Raw genomic sequence first — 27,954 nt, forward strand, 5'->3', positions numbered from 1 at the left:
AATGATCTCCAAATCCAAAATTTCCTTTAATAATGAGGTAATACAGCTTTGGAATCATCATGAGAAATGTATAATTTATTCATAACCTCGATAAGAAAAACTTAACAACAAAAAAGAAAAAGAAAAAGAAAAAGAAAAGAGTCTTCCTCAACTAGTTAATAGGAGCCTGCATATGTTTTAGGACACAAAATGCCATCTGCATAGTACAGAAAATACAACCATTCACCTAATCTATGTGGATCATGATTGGAATAGATTCTGCATAAGGAAACATGTAAAATTTAATAGACAGAAAAGTGAGTAGAAGTGACTTTGGTCCAAAAAGCAAAAGGAGATTATTTAAATTGAGAATCTGCAAACAGAACAAGCTAGAGAAAGTGAGAAACTGATATAATCATACAAGTATTACCAAGGTTCATTTGGACCTAGCTAGCAAAATAATTAAGCAACTGAATCCTATCCTCCTGACTAGGAAACTCAAAATTATAATATCAGGGTTCAAAAGAAACTCAACTCTGACTAGGAAACTCAACTCAACTCTCAATCCTATCCTCCTACACATTCAGATTCAGAGCCTAAAACTATTATACCCTCCTAAACCAGATGATCCATGCCCAAAATTATAATATCAGCCCCCAAAAAATACAAAATCAGTTCCAAAATCAGTCCGAAATTTAGAATATACCAGTCCCAAAAATCAGTTCCAAAATCAGTCCAAAAATTAGAATATATCAGTCCGAAAATCACAATATTAGTCTAAAAATCACAATATCAGTCCGAAAAATCAGAATATCAGTCCGAAAAATTAGATTGATGACAAAGAAGAAAAAGAGGAAGATGAGAGAGTGTGAGGGAAAAATCAGTCCCATTGATTGTGTTGTGTTCTGCAATGCCGAACAAGATAATGAAATTGATGATAAAGAAGAAAGAAAGGAAGATGAGACAGTGTGAGAGAGTGAGAGTGAGAGGCAGAAGAAGAGGGAGAGGGAAAGAGAGACGAAGAAGAGGGAGAGAAGACATACCTCTTTGTCTTCTATTGTGTCGCTTCAGGTTGTGGAATGAGAAGACGAAGAAGACTCATTTTAGGTCAATCTTGTTTATTCGGTCATTAAAAAAAAATTAAAAAAAAAAAGACAGATTCAAAACGACGTCGTTTTGACAAAAAATTTATTAGCGACGAAAATCATTATGTTGCCATAAATATCATTCATCTTTCAGCGACTATTTTAATTCCGTAACCAAAAAATCCAAATTGGCGACAAACATTTTCGTTGCCATATATTAATTTTGTCGCCAAAACTTTTTTAGCGCTCCCGCGCACAAAATTAAATTGGCGCCAACCATTTTTGGCGACGAATTGAGATATTTGTTGCTAATGGTGTATTTTTGGGCGACCAACACGTATATTGTCGCCAAAAACATACAATTGACAACTAAATTCAATTTGGTTACTAAAAAATGTCGCCAAAAATGTTTTTTGTTGTAGTGATTGGAATGAAATGGAATAACATGATTATTCTATTAAAATATCTATCATCATCTTTGATTCACCAAAAAAATAATAAAAAATACACCCTAAATTGAATCATCATTCACATTATAAAAGAATGATAATTTCATACTAAAGTCTAAGGAATAATTATTTTAACTCGTTTTAGCGAATCAAACAATTCCTAATTGTTAGACTAAGTCCAATAAATTGTACTTTTAAGTTTGACTTATTTACATAATAAACTGGTTTCGAACGACAACCATTGTTGCTATAATGCTATTGTTATTGTTATAATTTGACAATAAATAGTGTTATTTTGTCAAATTATAGATTTGGTGCTCTAATGGTCATTTGCTATTTTAGCAAATCTTAACTAATTTTTTCTCCAAATTTGTAGGTGTTGTTTGGATATAGATTTTTTTGTAATTTTATTTTTGTTTATTTTTTATCTTTTGTGACATTTTTTTACCTGTTTGTAAAAAAAATTATATATTTATATTATTTCAAACTAGACAAATATAAAAAATGAATTTTTTTTGAAAAATTAAAAAAAATATTTAAATATAATTCACCCCACCAAAAAATATATCACTATATATTTAATAATTTTTTTTAATTATAGAAATTCGAAATATCACTGTTTGAAAAAAACAACCGTTTAAAGATAACTGTTGTTATTGAATTTTTTTTTAAACCAAACAGAACACAACGGCTGTTTTATGGGCAGAGTGGGAGATCACAACCGTCCACGTCTAAAATGTTCAATGGTTGAGATGATTATCTGGAATCATCCAAACCTCTCCTCTCACTCTCATCACACTGTCTTCCCTCTCCCAGTCACTCTGTCTTCCCTCTCACTCTCCTCAAACCGATCTCTCTCTCTCTCTCTCACACACACACACTCGCACTATCTTCCCTCTCCGCAAACTGATCTCCCTCTCTCTGACTCTCGCTCTCTCACTCTCTCACTCTCGCACTGTCTTGCCTCTCTTCACCGATCTCTGTACTCTCCCATCTGTCTCTCTCTCGCTCTCCGTCTATATACACATCATATATATATATATATACACACTTTGATTTTTTGTTTATTTTTCTGTTTGTTGATGTGGAGGCGATCGCGATTTTTCAAACTCAGGTCTCGCGATGGCTTCAAACCGGATCTTCAAAGAACTCAAGCATCTCCAGATCTTCAAACAACTCAGGTCTGTGCTCTCCGATTTTTCGTAATTATTTATTTTGATTTTTGGTTTAATTTTTGTTCATCCAAATATTTTTGTTCATCCATTTATTTTATTTTGATCTTCAAAGAACATCCATCTGATTTTGGTTTGGTTTATTGTGATAATATCCATCTGATTTTTTCACTCCATTTGGATCAACTGATTTGGTGATAAATGATTAAAAAAAAAAAGAGAAACCGAATTTGGGTTTGTCAAATTTATTCTGAAATTTGTGAATTTGGCAAAAAAATTGTATAAATTGGGTTTGATTCTGATATGTGGGTTTGATTCTGAATTTGTTGGATTTTCTACTGTTTCAAATCTGTTTCTTCATTTAAAAAAATAGTAGAACTTACCATGTCACATGAAAGATTAGGGGTGTAAAAAAAATCGATGAAACCAAACTGACCACTCAAGATCAACCGACTTTTAAGTTTTCGATGCATTTTTTTTATACTGGTATTTTATTTCGATTTTGAAAATTTTTACATTAATATAAATTGAAAGATTAGGGGTGTAAGAAAAATCAATGAAACCGAAACGATTGCTCAAAATTGATCAAAATTTTAGTTTTATGTCTATTTTTCATATTGGGTGGTCTGTTTTGATTTTGAAATTTTTTACACTAATATAAACAGAATCAATTGAAATATTATATTGAAAAACTTTTATTTTTTAAGTGATTAATAATTCAATTTTTGTAATAAAAACTAAGAGGTAGACATTTTCACTATTTTTCTTCATTTATTCCCAATGTGGAATTTTACAAGTTTTTATGAAATATTTTAAAATTTCATGTGAATCCTTCTTCTACACCAAATTGACAAAACCAACAAAATTGAATTGTAATATGTGGTTTATTTCAATTCTTCAGCCACCAAAACTGAAAGATTCAGTTTGGTGCTAAATTTTTTCATAATTCTGACCAGACCAAACCAAACCACTTACACCCCTATAGAAGATGAAGACTTGAGATAAAATATTGGACAAATTACACAGGTAGTCTTTGACACTCATGTTATTTTGATCCTTATAATTTCAATTGGCTCGATTTTGGCTCTGAATTTATGATATTGTCTCAATTTGGTCCAATTGATTATAATTGTTATTGGTTTTTTTATGAAAAATGTGCACATAAGAATATGTGTCATGCTTTTAAGAGTAAAATTTTAAATTTATCTAACTCAGTAAATTAAGCTCAACTAACTTAGTAATCATTTTTTGACAAAAATCACAATTCAGTATTATCAATTGAACTAGATTGACACAAAATAAAAAATCAAGGGTTAAAATCAAGCCAATTGAAAGTGTAGGGACTAAAATGACATGATGGACAAAATTCAAGGCTAACAGTGTAATTTGCTCTAAAATATTTCAATCATACATGACAATTATGATGAAATGATAAAATAAATTTAACGATAAATAACATCACGTGTTCAAAATTTTTTATCCAAGTTAGATAGGGATGCATGTCAATATGTTTTCAGTGCAAATGCTCTTGCCAACAAACACAGTTGTGATCCAACACCATTTAGATTTTCTTTCCTTCTTCCGTTCAGAATTTTTGAAATTGTAAATAAAATTTTGTTTGGTTTATGTTTTTGTTTACAAAAATTTTCTAAACACAAAAAAACTGGTTTCACAATTTAGGCTTTGTTTGGCAAATGGCTCTTTTAGCCAAAAAGTCACTAAAAAATCAAAAAGCCAACAACCCATACCAAAAAGTCAAAAATTTCCTTTTCTCTTTACTTTTTGCACAACTTTTCGTAAAAAGTCAAAAATTCATCCAAACATATTAGTTTTTTTTTCCCACCACATTTTAGCCAAAAAGCCAAAAAGTTACTAAAAAAGCCTGTTCCCAAACGAGGCCTTAATTTTTGCCCCCCATTTCTTCCTCTTTCTTCCACCCTTTTCAATCATCACCCACTAATTATTTCCACCACTTCCGCCAACCACTTTCGGCCACCACTTCCCTTGGTCACCAATCACCTCCCACTTGTGATAACCACCTTCGGTCACCACTTCTTTTTAGAAACAAGCTTTAACTAGCACTTTAGATGACTAAGCGGCCATTAGTTCCGATCGTCAACCACTTACGACCATGACCTCTGACTATTGGCAATCACTTTTGGCCACCACTAACCACATCCCACCAGTGGCACTTACTTTCGGCCGCCACCTTCGAAGGCAAACAACCACATCTGGCCATCATCTTCAACCGTCTAAACAGACCAATTCTTTCACTTTTTTCCAAAATAAGTTTTTTAAAACATTTACGTCAAATTTGTTTTTTGTTTTCATTTTTACCTAAAATAAACATAAACATATTTAATATTTTTTGTAAAATAAAAATAATAAAATGTAAAAGTTACCAAACCACATCTAAATCGTTTCACCTTAATCTAAAAACACAATTTGAAATATCAGTTTCAAAAAAGTAAAAATAAATTAGAAAGTGTATAGAATAATTTTACAAGTCCCCGGATTTTTTTCCTCACTTCTAGCACAGTTGAGAATAAACTTGGATTCTAAGAGCAACTCCAATGGTTTTTCTATTTGCCTTGCCAAAGCCAAAAAATAACGTGGCTTCACAAATGCACTACTCTAATGGTGTGTCATTTGCCATGCCAAAAAATGGCAAAGTCAAATCAGTTTTGCAACCAAAATTAGCTGTTTTTTTGAACCTTCAACTGTTAGTTTCACAACTTCTACAAATCAAAACTCTACCATAAATTTTCAAACCACAGTAAAATTTATAAAATTACAAAAACTCAATAAAGATCCTTCTAGAAATTCAGCTTTCCAAATTTAATTTGGAACCCTCAAATTTTTTGAATACGAAAAGTTTATAGATTGTACAAAATTTTAGAACAATTTAGAACCCAAATTTGAACACAATTTTAGAACAATTTACAACCAAAATTTGAATTTGGCATTTGGTTGTGCCAAAATGGCAAGTCCCTATTAGAATGGTATAACCAAAAAAATAATTTTTGTGCATTGTAGTAAGCCAAAAAATAATTTTGACAAAGCTATTTTAACTTGAGCCATTGAGGATCTAACTTGCAATTTCAAAAACGGTTGTGAGTTTGCTAAATAATTTCCAAGCTATAGTATTTTATAAATAACTAGAAGGCTGAGAGCACATAATTTGTGGTTGAAAAAAATCACGTGCGTTAAATATTTTAAAAAATTTGAATAATAGCATAGCTGACTCTTGTGGGCATTTTTAATATATATATATGACATGTCTGCACTAATTTAATTGTAAGCTTTATGTTATATATTATAATATTAAGGGTACACACATAACGTGTGTATCATGACAATTGTTTAAAGTACTTAGATTTCATAATTATGACACTTATATTTGAAGCAGTTAAATATGAGAGGAACAACTATCAAGTTTAGAATTACTTTGGGAATTTTTTTTTTTTTTGGCAATTTACACTAATTTATTTGTAGGTTTGATATAATAGAATAGATTAACAACCAAAAAGGCCGGTTATGATGGGAAGGATTTGTATCCAATTCTCATAAACGATTTGGACTATCTAGTCAAGTCATTGGGGTCTATTTCAATGATATGAATCATTCAACTTCCAATTTCTTGTATGTAGACTATTAATTAAAAAAAATCAGATATAGTTGGTGATTATACCTATGTATTTTCATCATTTATTTAGAGAAAAAAAAAACAATAAGTAATTAAATATGATTAAAATTATCGAACTAAATAAATTTTGTCTGTGAATAATTTACATATAAATATCAAAAGAATAAATAAATCAGATTATCAAAATGGGCCAAAAGAATGAATGATAATATTATAAAAATGGGTCATGTGAAAGGCCCCACAAAGGTGAACTTGATGAGTGGAAGCCTTTTTCCGTTGTAATTGAAGGAAAACCCTACCCCTCTCTTTGGGCGAGAATTTAGCGGAAGGAAACCCTACCCCACCTTTTGTGGGTGTGTTTTTTTTTTGTTTTTTTATCTTTTACTGCGAGTCCCTGTCTCCATGGCTGACTGAAGAGAGAATATCAAAGAGGAAGTCTGAGTATCAAAAGAGAAAAAAGATTGGTCTAGGAAAGAAGCAACCGGTCGTTCTCCTTGATGGTATATATCTGTATTTCTCTTTCCGGTTCGCATGCAATTCCTCCTATGTAGTTATAGAATTGCACAACAATGAAACGTGCAACTAGCAAGTAGCAAGAGAGTGGTTATGTTCACCTCGCCTCGCCTCGCCTCGTCTCGCCTCTACAAAATTAAAAAAAAAAAGAAAAAGAAAACCAGAGAACTAAGAAGACAACAATGGAGCATTAAAAACCACCATTTCTGTCTTTCATGTCCTTGTTTCTTGGTTCTTCCATTTAAACGGCAAATGTCAAAAGCTATCACCTTTTTCCTTTGAAGTTATCTGAGCTAATTTAATAATGTGTCATACAAAAGGCTACATTGTGGTTTCGTGGTGCTTATCTTGACATACTTCCCATTTGATTGCATTAGGGCTTCCCACTCCTTTGCTTAGTGCCACCGGCATTTGAAGCCTTCTCAACCCAACAAATATGCCCAACAAAGTAAACGTCAATACATAAAGAAAAAAAATTACGCTTATGGTTCTAGCTAAATTTTTTTCCCACTTAACAAATGTCCTAGTTGAAAATTAGTTCCAGTGACTTCCAATAAAGAATGTTCCATATGCTTCTTTGTTATATTATTGGTTTTGTAAATAGTAAATACTAAAAATCTGTACAAATACAAAAGAAGCAGGACACCTACTTCATAGTAATAAGAAAGAGAGAGTATAACAACAATAATTGTTTTAAGAAACTGATACTTATTTTGAAATTAAAAATTATAAGAATCCGATAAGAAACTGTTTTCATATCACCGAATACGTAAATTCACTATTTTTTTGTTAATAAACTGACACACTTATGCTTGTCCAAAGGCTAGTTTTGAATTTTCTTTCATCATTCAACTTCATGACTGGTATAGTCCTAGCTATTTCAATTGGAATTTTTAATTAATTAGGCATTTGTCATGAAGTTAATTGCTTGATTCATTGTTAAGAGGTAATTTATTGGTTTCACGGATTAAATTATAGTTTCTTTGACGTGTATAACGTTGATTATTATGCTAATTGTGGTCATTTAGGTTATCGCCTTCGTGGTGGAGTGAAAAGCCTGCCAAACTTGCCAGCCTAGGTATTAATGAACATGTTTGCTTTATCAACATTTGATGCATCAGCCAAAAAAGTAATTAATTAGCTTGAAGTAATCAGCAAATTTGCCGTTTTAAATACTAACTTATCTAATGTGTGTGCAAAGTTAGTAATCAAATTTTAATTAAATTCATTGAATAGGATTATGGGAGAAAGAAGAAATTTTTCACTCACCCACTTGACACAAATACAATCACAAATACTACCACCGACATTGTAGCCATTTGTTGAGACACTTCATGTAAATGCCATTTGATCTTCTACTTGATCGAACTTAGCAGCTAAGAAATTGTATAGGCAGATAGAATTCAATGTAGTAATTTTGATTATCACTCAGTTGATTAGTCTAAAGCTTTTATAACCTTTGTTTTTGCACTAAACAAAATTTGGTTATTGTTACGAAACTAATTTTTCGCAATAAGTAAATTTATTGTGATGAAAATTATTTTGTCCTTATAGTTCGTCACAAATTCCATGGTCGGAAGTTTTAAAGCCAGTGGGAGTTAAATACTGCTATGAATTAGTTTCATCACAATAAATTTGTTTTAGGACATATTGTGACAAACTATTTTGTAACAATAGGTAACTGTTTATAGCCACAAAAATATTGTTGTAATACGTTGTTGAGTACTTGAAGGAGGGCATGTGGATCTCCTGTGCTTGTGGGCTCGTCCCTCTTGTTTGGCTTCTTGCTGGTGGGGGCTTCTATGATCACATCTAAGGAGGGTTTCCATGCATTGTTCACCCTTCCTTCCATTTTCTTTTAATGAGAAAAAATATATACATATGATTATTTAAATATGATTGTTACAATAATTAACAAAACAACTTGGATTATTAGTTAGGTCCAATCAATATTAGGGATAAAATTATAATAAAGAATTAATTATTGAAAATTTTGAAAATATTTATCCATCTGAGTATTATTTCAAGTTAAGTTGGACGAATTTTTTTTTTATTCCATCAAACTCTAATTACTCCAAATCTTATATAACATTAATAGATGGATGATACATGCTATTTTATTTTTAAAATTTGGATTATAAAATGCATCTTTTTATTTTGTTATTTTTTAATTAATGGTACATCTACTATAATAGTACATCTACTACAATGGGATACAATATAATCTCACATGATATATAATAGTACATCATCTACTATAAAATTTGAATATTGAGACAAAAAGGGTTGTTGAGAAAGTTCGGAGGAAGAAAGCCAATGGAAAATTTGAGCCATTGGTTTGAATTTTATTTCTTTTGTTTTCTTATGGTTTTTCATCAACTGAGCTTGGCATCATGTTGCAATTGGTTCTTTGCAATAGCAAGTGGAGAGGGAATAGAATGTTGTATGTAGTCAGATATTATATGACTTGCCCCCTTTTCTCTTATTTTATGGAGATATTCCTTTTTTAATAGATATTATATGACTTGCCCTTTGCATTCCTCTTCTTTTATGGGTTGATTTTCAATTTGAAATACTTGTATTTGTTGTGTGTGTATGTGTTCTATTGAGGTTTACTTTGGCAAAGAGTTTTACATAAAGTGTTTTACATAAACGAACTGGTTTTGATCTTTTGATTTACATCACTTTTTGAATAATGTTGTTGTTTTCTACCTTAGGTTTGACATCTTTTTGTTCAATAGGATTGGAACCTTTTACTTTTGCCAGGTAGCATCCAAGCTTATCCAATCTAAGGGGCTTGGAAATAGAGGGTTCCAAGATTTATGATGAAGATAAGGGTGCTAAGATGAATGGGAGCCATATAATGGGCTTTGTTCCTCTATGGATGCTGATATGACAGCATTCTAAAAGTCACTTGTCCCTATTGAAGAGCTTGATATACATTGTTGAGCTCATTTCAAGACAACTTAAGCTTTTTGAGCTTGATGTATTTATTGAGCTCATTTCTTAACATCTCAAGTTTTTGGGACTAGTGGTGATCTAATAGTTCCCCTCCTCCCCCACCCCCCCACCCCTCCCTATACGATCAATACATATGGTATGTACTTGTGTCTATGTGGACCTAAGAAAGAGAGATTTATATTTTTCTTTTAACTGTTTTAAATTATAATACTAAATTCCAGACCCTTGTGTCCATTTCTTCTAATTGACCTTGAAATAAAGACTATGATCACTTGGACTATCTTAGCTTGAAACATCAGCGCAGAATGTTAAGTTGACCTTCTTAGCCTTGCAATCATGCATCAGGTTTCTTTACTATATATTGATTCTTTTACCTTTGATTCTCTAAGTTAAGCTCATGCAGCTGCATTCATCTTCGTATGTGCACTCAAGTCTGAAAAATTGATGATAACCGTAGGGATATTACAATTTAAGACGCTAACATTTTCATGAGATTCATTAGTCTATACTTTGGTGGTACAATTATTGTTTAGTAGAGTAATTTGTTACTTGTTAGTTTAGTTTTATGAGTTCACATCTGGTACATGTATTGCTGGTGATGTGGGGAACTGACGTGGTTGTTATTTTTGCAATAAAACTGCTAGATCCTTTGCCGGTCTATTGAATCAGAACCTTTTAATTTTTTCTGTCATTGTATGCGTTATTGAGAAGATCTAATTGTCTTCATATTCTTACTGTACTTATAGTTTGCTAGCTTTGTCAATGGTCTGGATTTAGGAGATTAAGTGGTAGCACTAGCAGGATGTTAACTATTTATTGTGGTTTGTTATTCCAATCTGTTACAGAGAGTGACCCCATTTTACAGTTGCTGATTTTTTGATTCAAGATGGTTGTTGATCCAGATACCATAGTATGCTTCATCTATTACCTCTATTTTTTAGAATATTTTATCCATATTATCGTATAGGTAACTTTTTATTCATATATTTTGTTTTAATTATATGACTCTAGCCTGCTAGAGCATTTGAAATACAATTTTCAGAAAGAAAACAAATTGAGGATTCAAACATGTATACTGGTTACATTGGAAGTACACAAAAATAGTATAAAAGTGGTGTATCACCTTAAGTCACAATCAAAAGATTTACGATGGTGGTACGAGTTTGCGACGAGTCACTGCAGCCTGTATTTACTGAGAGTAATTGGAAAGTGTCAAAGTAGTTTTGTTGGCAATAAGGTGCTTTTCACAGAGGTGGTGAATGAACTCTACACGATTGGGTGATGAAAAACCCTCTCATTGATTCTGAGTATCCTGAAAGGTTGAATAAGTTTTTTATTGGCATCTTGGGATAAGTGCATTTCTATGTCATGTTTGCTATTTATCCAAGTAATTCATTCCTTTGTTTTTTTGTCTTTTCATTCAAATTTTTTTGGTCATTTACTCTGTAAGGATATACTTAATGGCATCATATACTTCAGATGTATTGAGACAACCACATGGAGAAATTTGTGCAAACAATGTTTACTTGGTTTATGGAAATGCCAAGTTGGGCAAAGCTGTAAATCCTAAGTAGTACGAGAATACATTTGGGGATGACATCGACAAGTTCTGTGACATGGTTAAATCTCTCTTTTAAGTCCAAAGGGTCAAAATTTGTCAATGTCATCCTCAAAATGTCTTCTCGGATTTACAGTTTTGCCCAACTGCATCTTCATAAATCAAGTAGACATTGTTTGCACAAATTTCTCCATGTGGTTGTCTCAATACATCTGAAGTATATGATGCCATTAAGGCCAAGTTTGGCATGATTAAAAAAAGACAAAAAGTTGCTATAAGTCACATTACCTCTCTAACACATCACTTCAAACCCAACCCATATTTCATAAAAAGTCAAAAAGTGCACTTATTTAGTCTTCCCAAACTAGGCCTAAATATATCCCTACAGAGTAAATGACCAAAAAAATTTGAATGAAAAGACACAAAAAACAAATGAATGAATTATTTTGATAAATAGCAAATATGACATAGACATGCACTTAACCCAATATGCCAATAAAAGGCTTACTCAACCTTCCAGGAAACTCAGAATCAATGAGAGGGTTTTTCATCACCCAATCGTGTAGAGTTCCTTCTACCACCTTTGTGAAAAGCACCTCATTGCCAACAAAACTACTTTGACACTTTCCAATTACTTTCAGTAAATACAGGCTGCAGTAACTCGTCACAAACTCGTACCACCATTGTAAATCTTTTGATTGTGACTCAAGGTGGTACACCAATTTTATGCTATTTTGTGTACTTCCAATGTAACCAGTATACATGTTTGAATCCTCAATTTGTTTTCCTTTTGAAAATTGTATTTCAAATGCTCTAGCAGGCTAGAGTCATATAATTAAAACAAAATATATGGATAAAAAGTTACCTAACGATAATATGTATAAAATATTTTACAAAATGGAGGTAATGAACAGCCATATTTTATGCAGTAAAGTGGGGTCACTCTCTGTAACAGATTAGAATAACAAATCACAATAAAGAGTTAACATCCTGCTAGTGCTACCACTTAAATCTCCTAAATCCAGACCATTGACAAAGCTAGCAAACTATAAGTACAGTAAGAATAGGAAGGCAAAATATTCTACAAAATGGAGGTAATGGATGAAACATACTATGGTATTTTTGGATCAACAACCATCTTGAATCAAAATCAGCAACTGTAAAGTGGGGTCACTCTCTGTAACAGATTAAAAGCGGTAGCACTAGCAGGATGTTGACTCTTTATCGTGGTTTGTTATTCTAATCTGTTACAGAGAGTGACCCCACTTTACAGTTGCTGATTTTGATTCAAGATGGTTGTTCATTACTTCCATTTTGTAGAATATTTTATCCAATTATCGTTAATTATAAGACTCTAGCCTGCTAGAGCATTTGAAATACAATTTTCAAAAGGAAAACAAATTGAGGACACAAAATAGCATAAAAGTGGTGTACCACCTTGAGTCACAATCAAAAGATATACAATGGTGATACAAGTTTGCGACGAGTTACTGCAGCCTGTATTTACTGAGAGTAATTTTGTTGGTAATGAGATGCTTTTCACAGAGGTGGTAGACGATTGGGTGATGAAAAACCCTTTCATTGATTCTGAGTATCCTGAAAGGTTGAGTAAGCCATTTATTGACATATTGGTGATGAAAATTTGTTTGCACAAATTTTTCCATGTGGTTGTCTCAATACATTTGAAGTATATGATGCCATTAAATATATCGCGCTACAGAGTAAATGACCAAAAAAATTTGAATGAAAAGACAAAAAAACAAATGAATGAATTACTTTGTTAAATAGCAAATATGACATAGACATGCACTTACCCCAAGATGCCAATAAAAGGCTTACTCAACCTTTCAGGAAACTCAAAATCAATGAGAGGGAAAACAAATTGAGGATTCAAACATATATCCCGAAAGGACGAAACATACTATGAACAGCCATCTTGAATCAAAATCAGCAACTTTAAAATGGGGTCACCCTATCTAACAGATTAGAATAACAAACTGCTAGTGCTACCACTTAATCTCCTTAAATCCAGTGAACTATAAGTACAATAAGGATATGATTAAATCTTCTCAATGTTAGCATACAATGACGAAAAAAAATTAAAAGGATTTAGTAATTTTATTGCAAAAATAACAACCACGTACCAAGTCTTGGTTCGTATTGATTACTCTTCTTTGTTTTATTTCTGCTTATTTGATCCCATTGGACCTCCTGATTTCCTCAATGGATGGGTGGGGGCTGGTGATTGATATTTTGTGATTTGGGCTTCATATTTAAGTTAATGATGGGTCTGCTGGTATTGAGGAGGGTTGGGCTGGTGATTGATATTTTGTGATTTGGGCTTCATCCTGTTTCAATTTCCATTCACTTCTTATTTGGTTTAGACCTCCAATTAATAATCCCTTGAACTGGGCTTGGTCCAACATCATATTTAAGTTAATGCTGGGCCTGTGCAGATCCGAATTGACTGAGGTGCATTACCTATGATGATGGGTCTAGTGGCACAAGGGAAGCTTGCGCTTTCGGACGTCGAGAATAAGATCAACCCTATCCAACTAAGATCAACCTTATCCAACTATTAGGCTCCCCCTCGCCACAATTCGCTGACTAGAAAGGAAAAAAGATAATTTATGTTGATAGGCCATCTCCTCATCCGCAATAACACTATCCCCCGAAGAAGATGGCAGAGAAGAAGGAAATAAGGCCATCTCTTAGATTCACGGAAAGTAATATCCATACTAACATACACTTTGCAAGTGTAAAGATCATAGCATTCTGAGTAGTAGAATAACCAATAAAGACACAACGTACAGTCTTATAATCGAGTTTCTCATGAGTACGAGGTTGCAAATGAACAAAACAGACACCCCCACTTTTCCCAGCATCAAAACCCTGTGCATGCCTTCCACTTTTCCCAGACTTGTCCCATAGCACGTCTCATTAACTACTGACATAGCTAGTGAAATGATGCCTCTTCTAGAATTCATGGATTTGAGTTCTTTTTTTGTGGTGCCTTCCACTTTTGTTGTGGATTTGAGTTCTTTTCTTCCAAAATTCAAGCCTTCCTCACCAAGCTTGGTACTTTTAATGATACGACTTCGATTATTACTATTTTTTGGTTTAACTATCAAACTTGATTGTTATTATTTTTGTTATTAATCATATGTCGTTTGTATCTGTTGGTGACCTAACAGATGTAATATTTCTCACTTCCTTCTCTTTTCAGTTTATATGGAATTTTGTCAATTATATTCTATAAATTGTGGAGAATTGGTCTTGATCTTGTAAAGACCATTTCTGTTTAGATGCTTTTGCCTTTGATCCCATCACTGATATTCCTGCCCAATCCTCTCAGCTTCGGTAAAACTGGTGGTGAAACTATCCTCGACTACTTTGCTTGGGGACACAGGCTTAGAATTTATACCCAGGCTGGTTTTTGCTTGTTTGACGGGGTTCTTAAGGAAGTTCCAGTGTTGGAATTGAATTTGAGGGGGGCTTTGTCAGCAAAAGGGGATGAGCTCACTGCTTATGATTTTGAAGAGGCCAATGGTTTCCTCAAGTCTCACTGGGTACTAAGTGAGCTTTCTACTATGTTCAATCCTCTGGTCAAGCGTTATGTAGGCTGTCACCCATCTCTGTGATCGCCTTAGGGGCTCTTCCCAAGCGAGCGGTTTTGTATACGTGCAGCGGTCTTTCGGGTTTCCAAAACCTTTTCGACGAAATTGAGCATCTGCAAGCATATGATTTGGAAAATTGGAATTGTGCTTATTGAGTAATCGAGTCCGTCATCATGTAAGTAAATGAAGGGAATCCTTTTTTGATATGACAGAATATCCTATAAACTAACGTACCAAGTTAATATCCCAAAAATATGGGAAGAAAATTAAGAAAAATCACTTTGCTTGTATATGGCGTTGAAATGTTGCAGTCAAACTCTTTCCCATTTTGTTCTTTTCTACTTAGAGCCACCATCGACCACTGCTGACCAATCTTTTTCCTTTGTAAGATCTTTCCCACTTCTCAAACCTTCACATGATTAAACATATGACACACAACTCATAAATATTTTTTCAGGTCTATCACATTTTTTTCCTCCAAAATTGTCTATAAAATTTGTAATTGCTCAAAAATTTTCAATTGCAAAATCTTTTTTATTCATCGAAAAATCTAAAATTTTATATATAAAATTATAAACGTGGGGACTGTGTATGTAAATGTAGGACAGAATTTTGCTAATTTGGCCGATGTGCACAATCTAATTGGTTGTCTAGCAAATCCATGGTGTATGAATTAGCTGTGAAAATTTTGGTCTCAACCACAAATCAGATGGTGGTTGTTAACGTGATCCTGATCCTCATAATAATAACAACAGGAGTAGTGTTATATAATTAGAATTTCTAGATTAAAAAAAATATATATAACAAATGATATGAATTTTTGTGATATTTTAAAAAAAATGATATGAATTTTTGTGATATTTTAAAAAATGTCACTACAACATTATTTTTGTCAAAAATTTTGTATATATATAACAAATGATTATTGTTTTTGTACAAACACATTAATTTTATTATAATAGAATGGTGCCGTGCCTCGTCAAGATTTGCCCAGCACATATTTTAAGCACCTAGTTGAAGTTGGTGGGAAGATGATATGGCTTCAAACCGTTCAGTTGTGCCATGGCAATCATATCACTTAATCTTTATTAATTAATTAAATACTTAAAGAAATGTCTAGGATTGAGAATGACAGTTTTAGGGTTATGGGTTCAAATACTTAGCAACTAAGGCATGATTAAGGGGTTGTTTGGGATGTTCTAAATAAGTGTACTTTTTATATGGGTTGGGTTTGAAGTGATGTGTTAAAGAAGTGATATTTGTGATTTAAATAGGATGGTGATTTTTTGACTTTTTGATTTTTCAGAGTATATGAAGAGAACAAAGAAGAGTGAAAAGTAGGTCATGGATTCTATGTCACTTTTCTGAAGTTATCGTTGATTTTTTTGTTGCAAGTAAGTGGCACTTGTTGGTGAGGGAGAATCTAGACAATTGAAGAAAGTAAAGTTGGAGAGATGAACAGTACAATCGATTTGTCTAGCCATAATAGATTTGCACCAGTGAGGCAAACTGATATGAGTTTGGTCAAGATTAATGTTGAAACAAGATAGTAGGAAAGGATTTGATCCTATGGTTTCGAGAACATATGACCCTTGATAACCCTTGATATTGCACAATTATAGAACAAGTTTTAATTGCTAAGAGTATTATTGCAAAGTGTCAAGAGGGAGAGGGTTTTTCCATTGGGAATATTATTACTAAGAACAAGGCATTATTAGGGTAATGGTTATGGGGATTTTTTTTATTAAATAAGATACTTCATGGCATTCTGTGACTAATAATGCCTTGTTCTAAATAAGCTAGCTTCTTCTGAAAAAACCAAAAAGCCAAAAAAAATCCAGAACACCTCTAAAATGAGTTTGGCATCCTCTAAAAAAGCAACCACCAAAATTACCTTTTACTCGACCAAAAAGTTTTGATGTGACATTACCTTCTTTCTATTACATCAAGGGTAAAATAGTCTTTTACCCTACCAAGTATGGGATCCAACACAATGGTTGGGATTCATTTGGTTTTTTGGGCCAACTCTAGATCTCGATGGAAATGCATTGTGCATTTGTGAGGGATTTTATATTTTTAAAATTTCATTCCTCTCATGGTTGGTAATTGAGAGAATCTCTCTTTGAGAGAATGTTTGGATTGTGGAGGACTCCTTTGATCATTTGTTTATGTGCCTTTTCCGTTTATCTTGCTCTCACAAGTCACAATGCTCCCATCACTTTTCTTGCCAGTTCCCGCGAGGCTTCCATTTCTTAGAATATCAAAATTTTTAGAAATTTAAATGATACGGATGCTAGTGACTTTTGATTATTGGTAGTTATTGTTCAAAATGTTTTCTTGAGTCGTCATGCTATAGATAGAAGAGCGCGGTCCATTGATTCCTCGGGTATGTTTTCTTGCGAGTCTTTTTGCATGGAAATGTAACTTTGTTACTAACACAAGTAGAAACAGTAAAATAGTGTAGATTGAAAACCATGAGATACCAGAAAGTGGAAAGATTGAAAATGATGAAACTTTAGTGTAGCAAAGTAGGTTGGCTCAAATGGAGATGTGCTAGATAGCAACAAATTTGAAAGAAAAATCTTTAACTTTGAGTGTTAGGCAACTACGAAACAATAAATTTGTAAAATTGAGTGTAGCATAAATGAGGATGTTAAAATAAATGGGTGGTAAGATGAGGAAAGTACTTTCGCAAAACGTTAGGGGTAGAAATGGTTGATCATTGTGTAATTGTTGTAGAGGAGTTATGAAGATGGTAAGCAGGCACTAATAAGGACTAGAGGTGGCAGAGGAGAGAGCCAACGGTAGCCTTGGAAAAGAGGGGTGGCAGTGGAGAGCTTGTATGTCAGAAGAGCAAGGAAATGTAGATGTGTTGTCTTGCATAGCCAACTCAACTGATGATAGGTGGATCACTGTTTTAGGCTTGGCAAATTGGAGGGAAATTGGATCAACTCTACAACATTTGATGTAGGCCTCGGGGATGTAACATACTTGGATACGTGGACATAGGTAGGCTTGTTACATCCCTTTTTGGGTGTGTCGAGTGGCCTAGAGATATGATACGACCATCAGGGTGTCGCGTCTTGGTTAAGGCCCCTCTAACAAACTGGTTTTAGTGCCCCAACTCAACTTGTATTCTAGCCTCTAATTCACAAGTCCTCTAGTGTTTATGAGCGAGGTATTCGAGCTCTACTCCCAACCTAAGTGATGTAGCAAGAATGTGTGATAGTGACGATTTTATGGTCTGTTGATTCAGAGATGATTACCCAGAAACAAGATCCTTCTCTAAACTCGTTGATTCAAATGGAATACAAAGAATAAAGGCTCAACAATGGTTGATTTGAAATAAATACCAAAGGTTGGAAAAAGAATAAAAACTCAAAATTGTATTAATTCTTTAAACTATTCACTCGTAAGGCTTACAATGATTTTTTATAATGACAACTACCCTAATGTACTAGGAACAACCAAAATCAACAGTTTTTTAATGAGCAAAACAAAAAATAAGCAAATACAATAAAAATTTCCAAAAATAGAAATATTGAAATAAAACAAAGAAATTAGTAATTTAGGCTACTACGATAATCACAAATTCGGCGGAATTGAATTCTGACTTGTGCGCTAAGAGTAATTGAAGTTGCAAATCTTTCCAAAAATGGCTAAATCTCGAAATTGATGGCCTAAATGATGGAATTTTCCAAAATCTATTGTGGTCCATGGCATAGCAACGGATCTTGATCAGAACAATATTTTCCATCAACCCACCAAATTTTGCGCGATTTTGGGCACGTGCCGTTTGATTCCTGCTAATGCCTTGTGCCTTGTTTGGGCACATGCCTATCCATTTGATCTACAAATTTTATGGCCACACGCTGCGCCATCACCTCCAAGGTAGGAAGAATTAACCCTCGAATTCGTAGCCTTGTCATCAAAATTGTCTCCCCAATATGGAATGTAGGGGTGTTTGCATGTCGGGGTTTACCCTCATCCGTTGTCAACCGACCTACTATTCGAAATCGACCAAGTCAAGACAATCGATTAGGTGGTAGGTTTGGTCGATTTCACAAATCTATTATAGAAAGAGGTTGAAGGAAAAAAATGGGAAAAATATGATTCAAAGTTAAAAAAAAATAAAAATAAAACCATAAACTCATATACATACAAACAAATTGAAATTAAGATAATGGAGGAAGAAAATACAGAAAAGAGAGAAGGGAGACTCACCATGCCATGACCATCGCTCATCGACACCACCACCACTGCCACACCGTTGATAACTACCAACATTGATAACTACCAACATTTGCCACCATCGCAGAGAGGAAGACTGAAGATTGACAGGGAAGAGCGAGAGACGCAGAAATGATTGAGAGATGAGAGTATTTTATCTTGAAGTTCCAAGGACTCTAAGTCCCATAGTTTTCTATTAGAGTTTGTCTTTTAGAGAGAGAGAGAGAGAGAGAGAGAGAGAGAGGGAAGTAGGATAGATGGCAAGGTGATAGAGACAAAAAGGTAGATGAAATGGTGAAAAAGAAGATGAAAAGAGAGAGTTGGAGTGAAAATTAAAGTCTCTGAGACTAGGTAAGGCCATTGCCCAACTATTGATTGCAGAAGTCATTGATGAAAATGTTGTGTGTGTACAACTAAGGTTCTTGGGAAACATAATCCACCATTAAAAGGCAACATGTGTAAACACCATTATTAATTTAATTATAATTATATTCAGTCAGATCAGTTTATGCAGTTTTTCAATTAATACGCTCATAATTCGATCGAAATCCGCACAAAATTCTTAATTTCAATCCATTTTTTATTGTTCAACCATTGAAATCGTCCAAAATGGTGTTAGATCGGTTGGATTGGCTCAGTTTGCTCAAGTGATTTAGTTTTATGAACACTCCTAATGAGATGTTTGATGTGGAACACGTCGGTAGTGCGAATGAGATCTTTTCACAATCTCTAATGGCCCAATTTTTCTGGCTACCAATTTGTTGTACTTGCAGGCTAAAATTTTGTCTTCTTTGAGAACGACATAAACAAAATTTGTGGACTTCCTATAGGTTGCTAATAAGATCTTCTGCTTTTTCATTGACACGCTTTCAGTTTGGCACAGGTGCCAAGTCCAATGGAGCTCGTGGTTAGTAACCATAGTTAACATAAAAGGGACTGAAATCAAAACTTCAATTTTCTGAAGGGTTACAAGTGCAATTTCTAGTCCTATGATTTCAAATGATCCCCTACCAAACACCGCAATGAATTTCCCAAGGAACAATTAAAGTCAAGCTTTGTATTAGACAAACATCTCCAAAAATGATTGAGAAATCGGCTATCCTTGTCTGACACAATGGATTGTGGTAGCCCATGTAGGCAATAGACTCCTCAAAAATACAATTGTGCCACATTTATAGCATCTATTGTCTTCTCGATGCAATGAAATGGGCCTTTTAGAAAATCTGTCCATGACCACATAGATGGAATCACAACCTCATTGTGTATATGGAAGCCCCAAAAAAAAATCCATTCTAACATCAGTCCATGGTTGACAAGGTATTGGTAGCGGCATATATAATCCCGCGTTTGCCGTTGTTCCCTTTGACACTTGGCTGGTGCAACACCCGTCCATGAACTTGGCAACTTCTTTCCTCATGGAAAGCCAGAAGTAGGAGCTGACCAGTAATTGTAAGGCCTTGTCGTGCCTAACATGGCCCTCTTTATGCAACTCCTTAATAAATTTCAATCGTAGGCTCAATTTAAGAGCACACAACTGGTTGCCTTTGAAGAGAAAGCCGTCGTAGATAATAAAGTCAGGCCATTGACCTAATTCAATTTCAGCAATAATATTAGAAAAATAGGGATTAGCAACCAATAACTCTTGAAAGGAATCAAACCCAAGTACCTTGGTCCTTATAGTAGTGAGCAAAAGGGAACGTTGGTTAAGTTTCAATAGCCACCTTGTTCAGGCCCCGACTTGTGCTTGATAACAAAAGTGAATTGCTGCAAGTATGCGATCCAATCGGCATGCCTCGATGAGAGCTTATCTTGGCTGTTTATGTGCTTCAAAGCATCATGGTAAGAAAACATAATAAATTCACTTTGGGACAGATAAGAATATCAGTGCTTCAAGGCTTCAATAGTGGAGTAGAACTCTATGTCATAGGTATTGTAATTGCTCTTAAGCTTCTCACTCTAGTACGCAATCGGCTGGCCATCTTGACTCAAAACAACACCAATACCTACTTTTGATATGTAACAGTGTAACTCAAAGGGCTAAGAAAATTTTGGCAATATGAGCACAGATGTTGAAGTCAACTTTTGCTTGATCTATTGAAATGCTTTTGTTGCAGCCTCTATCCAAGAGAACCTCTAAGCCTTAATGCAGTCTGTAATAGGCGCCATGATTCTACTGAAGTTAGGAATGAACCTCTGATAGAATGAGGCCAGCCCATGAAAGCTACACACATCATGAATATTCTTTGGTATTGGTCACTGACACACTGCTTCTACCTTGGGAGTCAATATTGTTGGTACTGCACACGCACTGAGGCTCTCTCTAACATGTTCCTTTGCCACTTGCTTATCTACCTAACGGTGAAGCTCTTCATGTTGCTTTGGACTCATTCGATAATGGGGACGATTTGGCAAATTTGCTCTTGGAATCAGATCAATCTGATGTTGTATGTCCCTCAAGGATGGCAACCTTGGAGGCAACTCATCTAGAAAGACATCATGCAATTCCTCAATCAATGCTTTCATAGGTTCCTGGATGTTATTTTTCGCATTGTGTTCTTTTCCCACCAACATGAACACCATTCCCATTTTTGTCACTTAATGAACCGGTGCATAGACAACAAACTGGAACTCTCTTTTGCTACTAGTTTTTGAGCTTCATCTCTACTGGGGGAGGGGGGTCGTTCATAAGGCTGGCGATAGCAAGCGGAGGTCAGGAGCGACAGAGGGTTGTGACTGGCGGTGAAGGTGGCTGGAGGGAAGGTGTGTCCATTTAATCCTTGATGGTAATTTGCTCAAGGGATACAATTGTAATAAAAAAAAAATTAGGAAATGTGTGTATTGAGACAACTTGTGGTGTGCAAATAGAAGCTCCATTTATCTGTATATTTTGGCTTTATGGGCAGCCTGTAGATACTACGGCTATTGTCATTGAGAGAGATTTTTTATATTAAGAATGGACATTGAATTTAGAATAAGAGCTCTATTATTTTTCTTTCTTTATATATTTTTTTTCTCTTCTCTGCCTTTTCCCCTACAGGACTACATCAATAGTGTCAGCTAAATCTGATCCATAGTTGTTAACCAGTAATCATAGTCTTTGTGATTGCTTGCCACTGCCAAAGTTCCACTATCAACTCTTACATTGTTGCTTCAGTTTGTGTTGCCATTCATCACTAGGACAATGACTAGTCCTTCGTTCTTTTTTGTTTTGGTTTGGTTGTCTTTTGTGTAATCAAGATTGTTGTCATTGCGTTCCATTGTCGCTAGAAGATTCGAGACAAAACCATACCCATCTTTCCTAATTGTTTGTCGTGATCATTGCTTTCTTTGTTGCCACTGACATGTTCATTAGTGAGGGGTAGCAGTTTGGGTCTATTTTTGAATCAAATCGTGTCTTTTATCATAAAGGAGAAGATCCATTTTCCACAATTGGTTTATAAGTCTTGGCATGCCCCTGATTCATTAGTTGAAAGGTCAGATCAGGATCTGACCCAAATCCAATATCCAAACCAAGATCCGAACCAACAAAATTAACCCATTGTCCAACACATCTTCAACAATGACTTTCTTTCTTTACCTTATTTACAGTTTCCACTTTTTATATCCCATAAGTACACTTTGAACATCGGAGAAACAAAAAAGAATCTTAAATTTTGTTCCATTGCTATCCCTCTTCATTTATCACCTCTAGTTGGAGTTTGTTGCATTATCAATGGGCTACTAATTCCTTGCTAAGCTATGACTCTTCTACACTAAATCTTGGCTAGTATCAATATTTATTGCTTTCAAGTCAATTGCAAATTAGGTTCTAATTTATTTTTGTCGTGCTCGGATTTTGACAATCAATTGTTTATAAGAAAACTAGACTAAAAATTGAAGTTTTTATTGCAACGATGGAAATAATATCCAATTACTTTAATCAGGCCTTTTTAATTTACTGAAAATTTAGAGTCACCACCTAACATAGAGTAAATAGTTTTGTTTTTGAGCCAATACTTTGTATTTTTGTTTACAAGCATGCTAGATTGGGTATGTTTCATATTAGTGATTCTCATTTTGGTCAATGTAAATCAAAGTTGAGTCCGCGGGTTTTATGTTACGAGTAGGGAAGGTGTTATGCACCCTACATCGCCCTTTTGGTATTGACTTCCCTAAACCTTGTTAATTCCTATGAATGCTGACTTGGGTTTTTGGATGACCTGTTACCTGTTATATTTAAAAGAACGTGTCTTTAGAAAGACGACAATGTATTGATTGTGGAATTTATTCAATTTGTTCTTTCTATGATAATATCAATGTGAGCTTCCTGTACTAGTATTGATTATAGACTTGCTGTGAAGATGACATTGTATTGATTGTGAAGTTTATCGAATTTATGTTTTCCATGGTGATATTAGCATGTATCTTTCTATAGTGGCCAAACTGATGGAATGAGGCCAAACTGATGGAATGATGGCTTTAATATGCCTAGATGGTGTATGAGTGATAAAATATATTATTTTTAGTGTGGGAAAAGAAAAGCCTAGGTGGCAGCATATTTATTATATATTGCGCTAGGGCAAATAGTAGTATAATATTACATATATTTACTATATATATTTTGTATATTTATTAAGTTAGAAAGTTCGGACGATAGTATATTTATTTACTACATACTATACTAGGGACAATAATATAATACTGCGATGTATATTTACATATGTATAGATTGCTGGAATGTAAATAATAAGAATGGAAAAGTCCAGGCAATGGTATATTTACCCTTTTTCCTTGTTTAAAAAAAAATAAAAATACGTAGGACAAAATGGTATATCAACAATTTTCTATCCTTTTTCCTTTTCCATTTTTATTCCCCTACCAAAAAGCCCTTGTTGCATCCATACCCACACTACTTTTGTTGAAAACTCTAGAATTGGCACTCTCATCGCATTCACATTCCTTTGTACGTGTTGTGAGTAGGACATAATTTATTTATTTTTTGCCATTTTAAATATTAGCGTAAACCATTTTCCTCCCTTACGCCACTGTGACCATTAGTGATTTCTATGACCAACAAGCCTTATTGGACCAAACGCACCTTAGAATAGAACATGAACACGGCCATCTGTCATAAGGACTTGACCACCATTCAAAACAACTTCATGACTATCATTAAACCCACATGTCCCAACCAATCAAGACATGGCGGTCCTTCAAACCAACATCATAAATCAAATCCATTCTGATTTTGACGCTCAATTCCGTAGACGATAGGATGATTTCTGTATGCAACAAGATGAAATTTGTAAGGAAGTCTGTCCTGATGTAGCAAGTCAAGTAACTCAACAAGTTAGTTCAGTGAAAATTTCCCAATTTCCCATTAGAGAAAAACATTTTGGAAAGCTTCCATTTGAGGAAGCTTAGGTAGAGTCCAATGTTTTGTATCACATTGTTCCTGTGGGTCCTTCGGTCACACTTGTTCAATTTTTCACCAATATTCAACATCCTTAGGTCCATGTTGGACAAGGGTTTCGCTTTCACATGATGGGTGAAATTAGCTTTGGCATGCCAATAATGACTAAGATGACATAACTAGGAACTCAAGGTCGCTATTGCTAGTTTGTCAATAATGACTCAGATGACAGAAACAAATTTGGGAGAAATTTAAATAAAGGAGTACTTTTCTCCAATTTCCAAATATCTCAATGAGTTTGATTGCATATGCCAAGTACTTGGAATAAATTGCTAAGGCATCGATAATAGTTTGAGTTAAATTACAAGCGTAACATCTCTAGAGTTAGGCTTCAAAAAGCCATGAGTGTGTTCACAGCCCAAATATATTAATTACATATCCTTAAAATAATACAAGCCTGTGAGCTAAGTCATCTTATAAGTCTGTAAGCAAACTAGTCAGGTTTACATGCCAGTAGTTCCTAATCTCGTATTTATGGTTTACTAGAACACAATTGAATCTAACTAGAACACAATTGTGTCTTTAACCTAGGCGACTAGTCCCTAATCCCATATTTGTGGTTTACTAGACCAATACACTATGGGAAAGCCAACCCCGCATGGGTTTTAGGGGTTGTCACCGATGGTATGATGCGGCACCAATCCTTACTCCAACGCACACAACTAACCAAATAGTGGAACATCGGTGCATCTGTATTATTTATCACAAAAGAGGCCTAAGGAATTCCATTGTTAGGTTATCTTTGGGATGTTCAGGTTTCATGTCCTTATTTTGAGCATTGGTGCATTTGATTTATTTATCACTAGTAAATGGACTTTCTATTGTTAGGTTGGCTTTCCATCATTTGTTTTGCTGTAGAATTTACTTGTAGATTGGAGAATCTGAAAAAAGGATTCTAGCATATACAATTTTTTTAAAGATTTGGTTACACGTAGGGTTTAATATCTTAAATCATAAATGTGGTGCATTTTAGTGGACTAATCATTTGGTCAAACTAAGTGTCCGGTCTTGAGTCTTGACTGTCAGAAGTTGGAAGGGCATCAGGTTATGAGAAATTTTGTTGTCATCGAACAATTTGATAAAATAAAAAAATAAAACCTCAAATTTTTAATTTTTTTGAACTCTTTTTCTTTTTTCTTTTTTCTTTTTTTCTCCTATCTCTTTTTCTTTTTCTGAACGTTCCCATTATGTGCCCCATGGTACACGATTCATAAATTACTCTTTTGTGTTGTGTTCGTCTTACCCATGTTTGGGATTTGGAACTTGTGGGATTTTAATTAGCATTGTTCATGCAGGAACTCGTACAGTTTTTCCTTTTTGTGGTTTGAACTTTTTTATAAGCCAGCTAATCTAATTGTTTGGAGATGATTTGGTTTATAAATGTGTTTCGTAGCATAAATTAGATGTCTCTGCTTTTGCTTTTCTGTAAAAGTTTTTGTAAGATTCTAACTTTTAATTACAGATGAAGATGAAGTTTAGAAGTTGGGTGGCATGGCATGAATCAAAGCATATGAAGTCTTGGGATTATCAGCTATATGTTTCAAAAGAACAGTTTTGGGGAGACTTCAATCCTATTTACAGAATATAATTATTTTGCTCGAATCAATGTTTCTGTAAAACATAATTTGCTGCACTGGATTTTTAATTTACTTAACCAGAAGTATTTAACCTATTTCACTGTTGCATTACTTCTGGTGAAATTAGTTTGGTTAATTATTGTCTTACGAGTACTTAGCAATGTTTGACTTGGATATATCGGGTGTTTTAAATCTTAGGGGGAATTACATTTTTCACCTTTGTAGTTTGACTAAATTTCAATTTGATTCTTACACTTAAAGTCCAGTTTTAATTTGGTCTTTTTGTCTAAATACTAGCTAATTTTTTCATGCACTTCTTGGGAGACTGACACGTATTACAATATTGTAAGTTTTAATATTTAATTTGAATGGAAGGATTAAATTGAAATCAGACTTAAAAGGTAGGAATCGAATTATTTAAATTAAAATGGTAAGGACTAAAGTGAAATTTGAGTCAAATTAGAAGTGTAACTTATTCTATCTTAATCAACAAATATGTGGTTTTCATAGAGCAATCCTATATATCCAAACTAACTTGTAGAATTTTCCATAGATGTGAAGAAATTCTATTTTTCTGAGCCTCTCAATAATTAAATCCCTTCTTTTTTCAATTGTTGCTTACCTCGGTGCTTTTCCTAAACTAAGCCCTGCACTATTTTATTTAGTTTGGCCGATTTTTTCAAATTAAGCTAAAACGTGTTTATTAAATACACTTTCAGCATTTTTGTGGTTTAGGCAGACAAATTAAATAAAATTATGAAAACGTGTTTAGAAAATGCATTTTCAATTAAGGTCGCGCGGTTGCAAATTGCGTGTTTATTAATTATCGCATCAATTAATAAAACAAAATTGAAAAATACGTGTTTTGAAAATGCGCTTTCAATAAAAAAAATAGTAATTAATTTTACACTAACACTCACTCTTTTCTCTCTCTCTCTCTCTCTCTCGCTCTCTCACTCATATCATTCCACTCTCTTTCTCTCACACACACTTCTACACACATTTATAATAAATAAATAAAAATAAAAGTAATTAATTTTATTCATTATATTTATTTTAATAAAAACATATATAATTTTTAATGTATATAAATTTTATTTTATAAAATTGAGACTAATATTAAGGCCTCATTTGGGAATCCTTCCTTTTAGTTAAAAAGTAAAAAAGTTACTAAATTAGTCAAAAAATCAACAACCCATACCAAAAAATCAAAGATTCTCTTTTCTCTCTACTTTTTGCACATATTTTCGTAAAAAGTCAAAAAGTCATCCAAAACATACTAATTTTTTTTAGCTCATATTTTAGCCAAATAGCAAAAAAGTTACTAAATTAGTCTGTTCCCAAACGAGGCCTAAATATATACATATATATATATAATAATTTATAATAACAAATAATAATCAACTATATAAAATGATCACTTTTTTACTTTAATACTTAAAATTTATTTTTTTTTTTATTTTAAGGTTTAGGATATAGGGTTTAATTCTTAATTTTTTTTTTATTTTTGGGTTTAGGGTTTAATTCTTAACATTTATTTATTTTTATTTTAGGGTTTAGGATTTAGGGTTTAGAATTTATAGTTTAATTCTTAAAATTTATTTTTTTATTTTAGAGTTTAGGATTTAAGGTTTAGGACAAAGTGTAATTTATGATGCCAAAAAACATAGTAAGAGCATTAAAAAAAAAAAAAAGACAAAACTGTGTCGTTTTAA

At 33.7% G+C, this 27,954-nt stretch overlaps 1 protein-coding gene across 6 annotated transcripts; it reads left to right on the forward strand.

Annotated features, from left to right (window-relative positions):
- Positions 1 to 2,201: 2,201 nt before the first annotated feature.
- Positions 2,202 to 26,494, forward strand: LOC145795195 (uncharacterized). 6 transcript variants are annotated; one of them, XR_014335630.1, is made up of 3 exons: positions 2,209 to 2,694; positions 7,873 to 7,922; positions 26,125 to 26,494. XR_014335630.1 is itself a non-coding variant. In XM_082878730.1 (2 exons), the coding sequence occupies exons 1-2, from the start codon at positions 2,636 to 2,638 to the stop codon at positions 15,002 to 15,004; spliced, it is 345 nt and encodes a 114-aa protein (XP_082734856.1). In that variant the 5' UTR covers positions 2,203 to 2,635; the 3' UTR covers positions 15,005 to 15,319. The 6 variants fall into 6 exon arrangements, 1 of the variants encoding a protein (XP_082734856.1); XR_014335629.1 differs by lacking the exon at positions 26,125 to 26,494 and adding an exon at positions 9,586 to 10,756; XR_014335628.1 differs by lacking the exon at positions 26,125 to 26,494 and adding an exon at positions 8,577 to 9,381.
- Positions 26,495 to 27,954: the final 1,460 nt, after the last annotated feature.

This window comes from Camellia sinensis, chromosome 7 (assembly GCF_055761805.1).
Source record: "Camellia sinensis isolate YWXY chromosome 7, ASM5576180v1, whole genome shotgun sequence".
NCBI classification, from domain to species: Eukaryota; Viridiplantae; Streptophyta; class Magnoliopsida; order Ericales; family Theaceae; genus Camellia; species Camellia sinensis.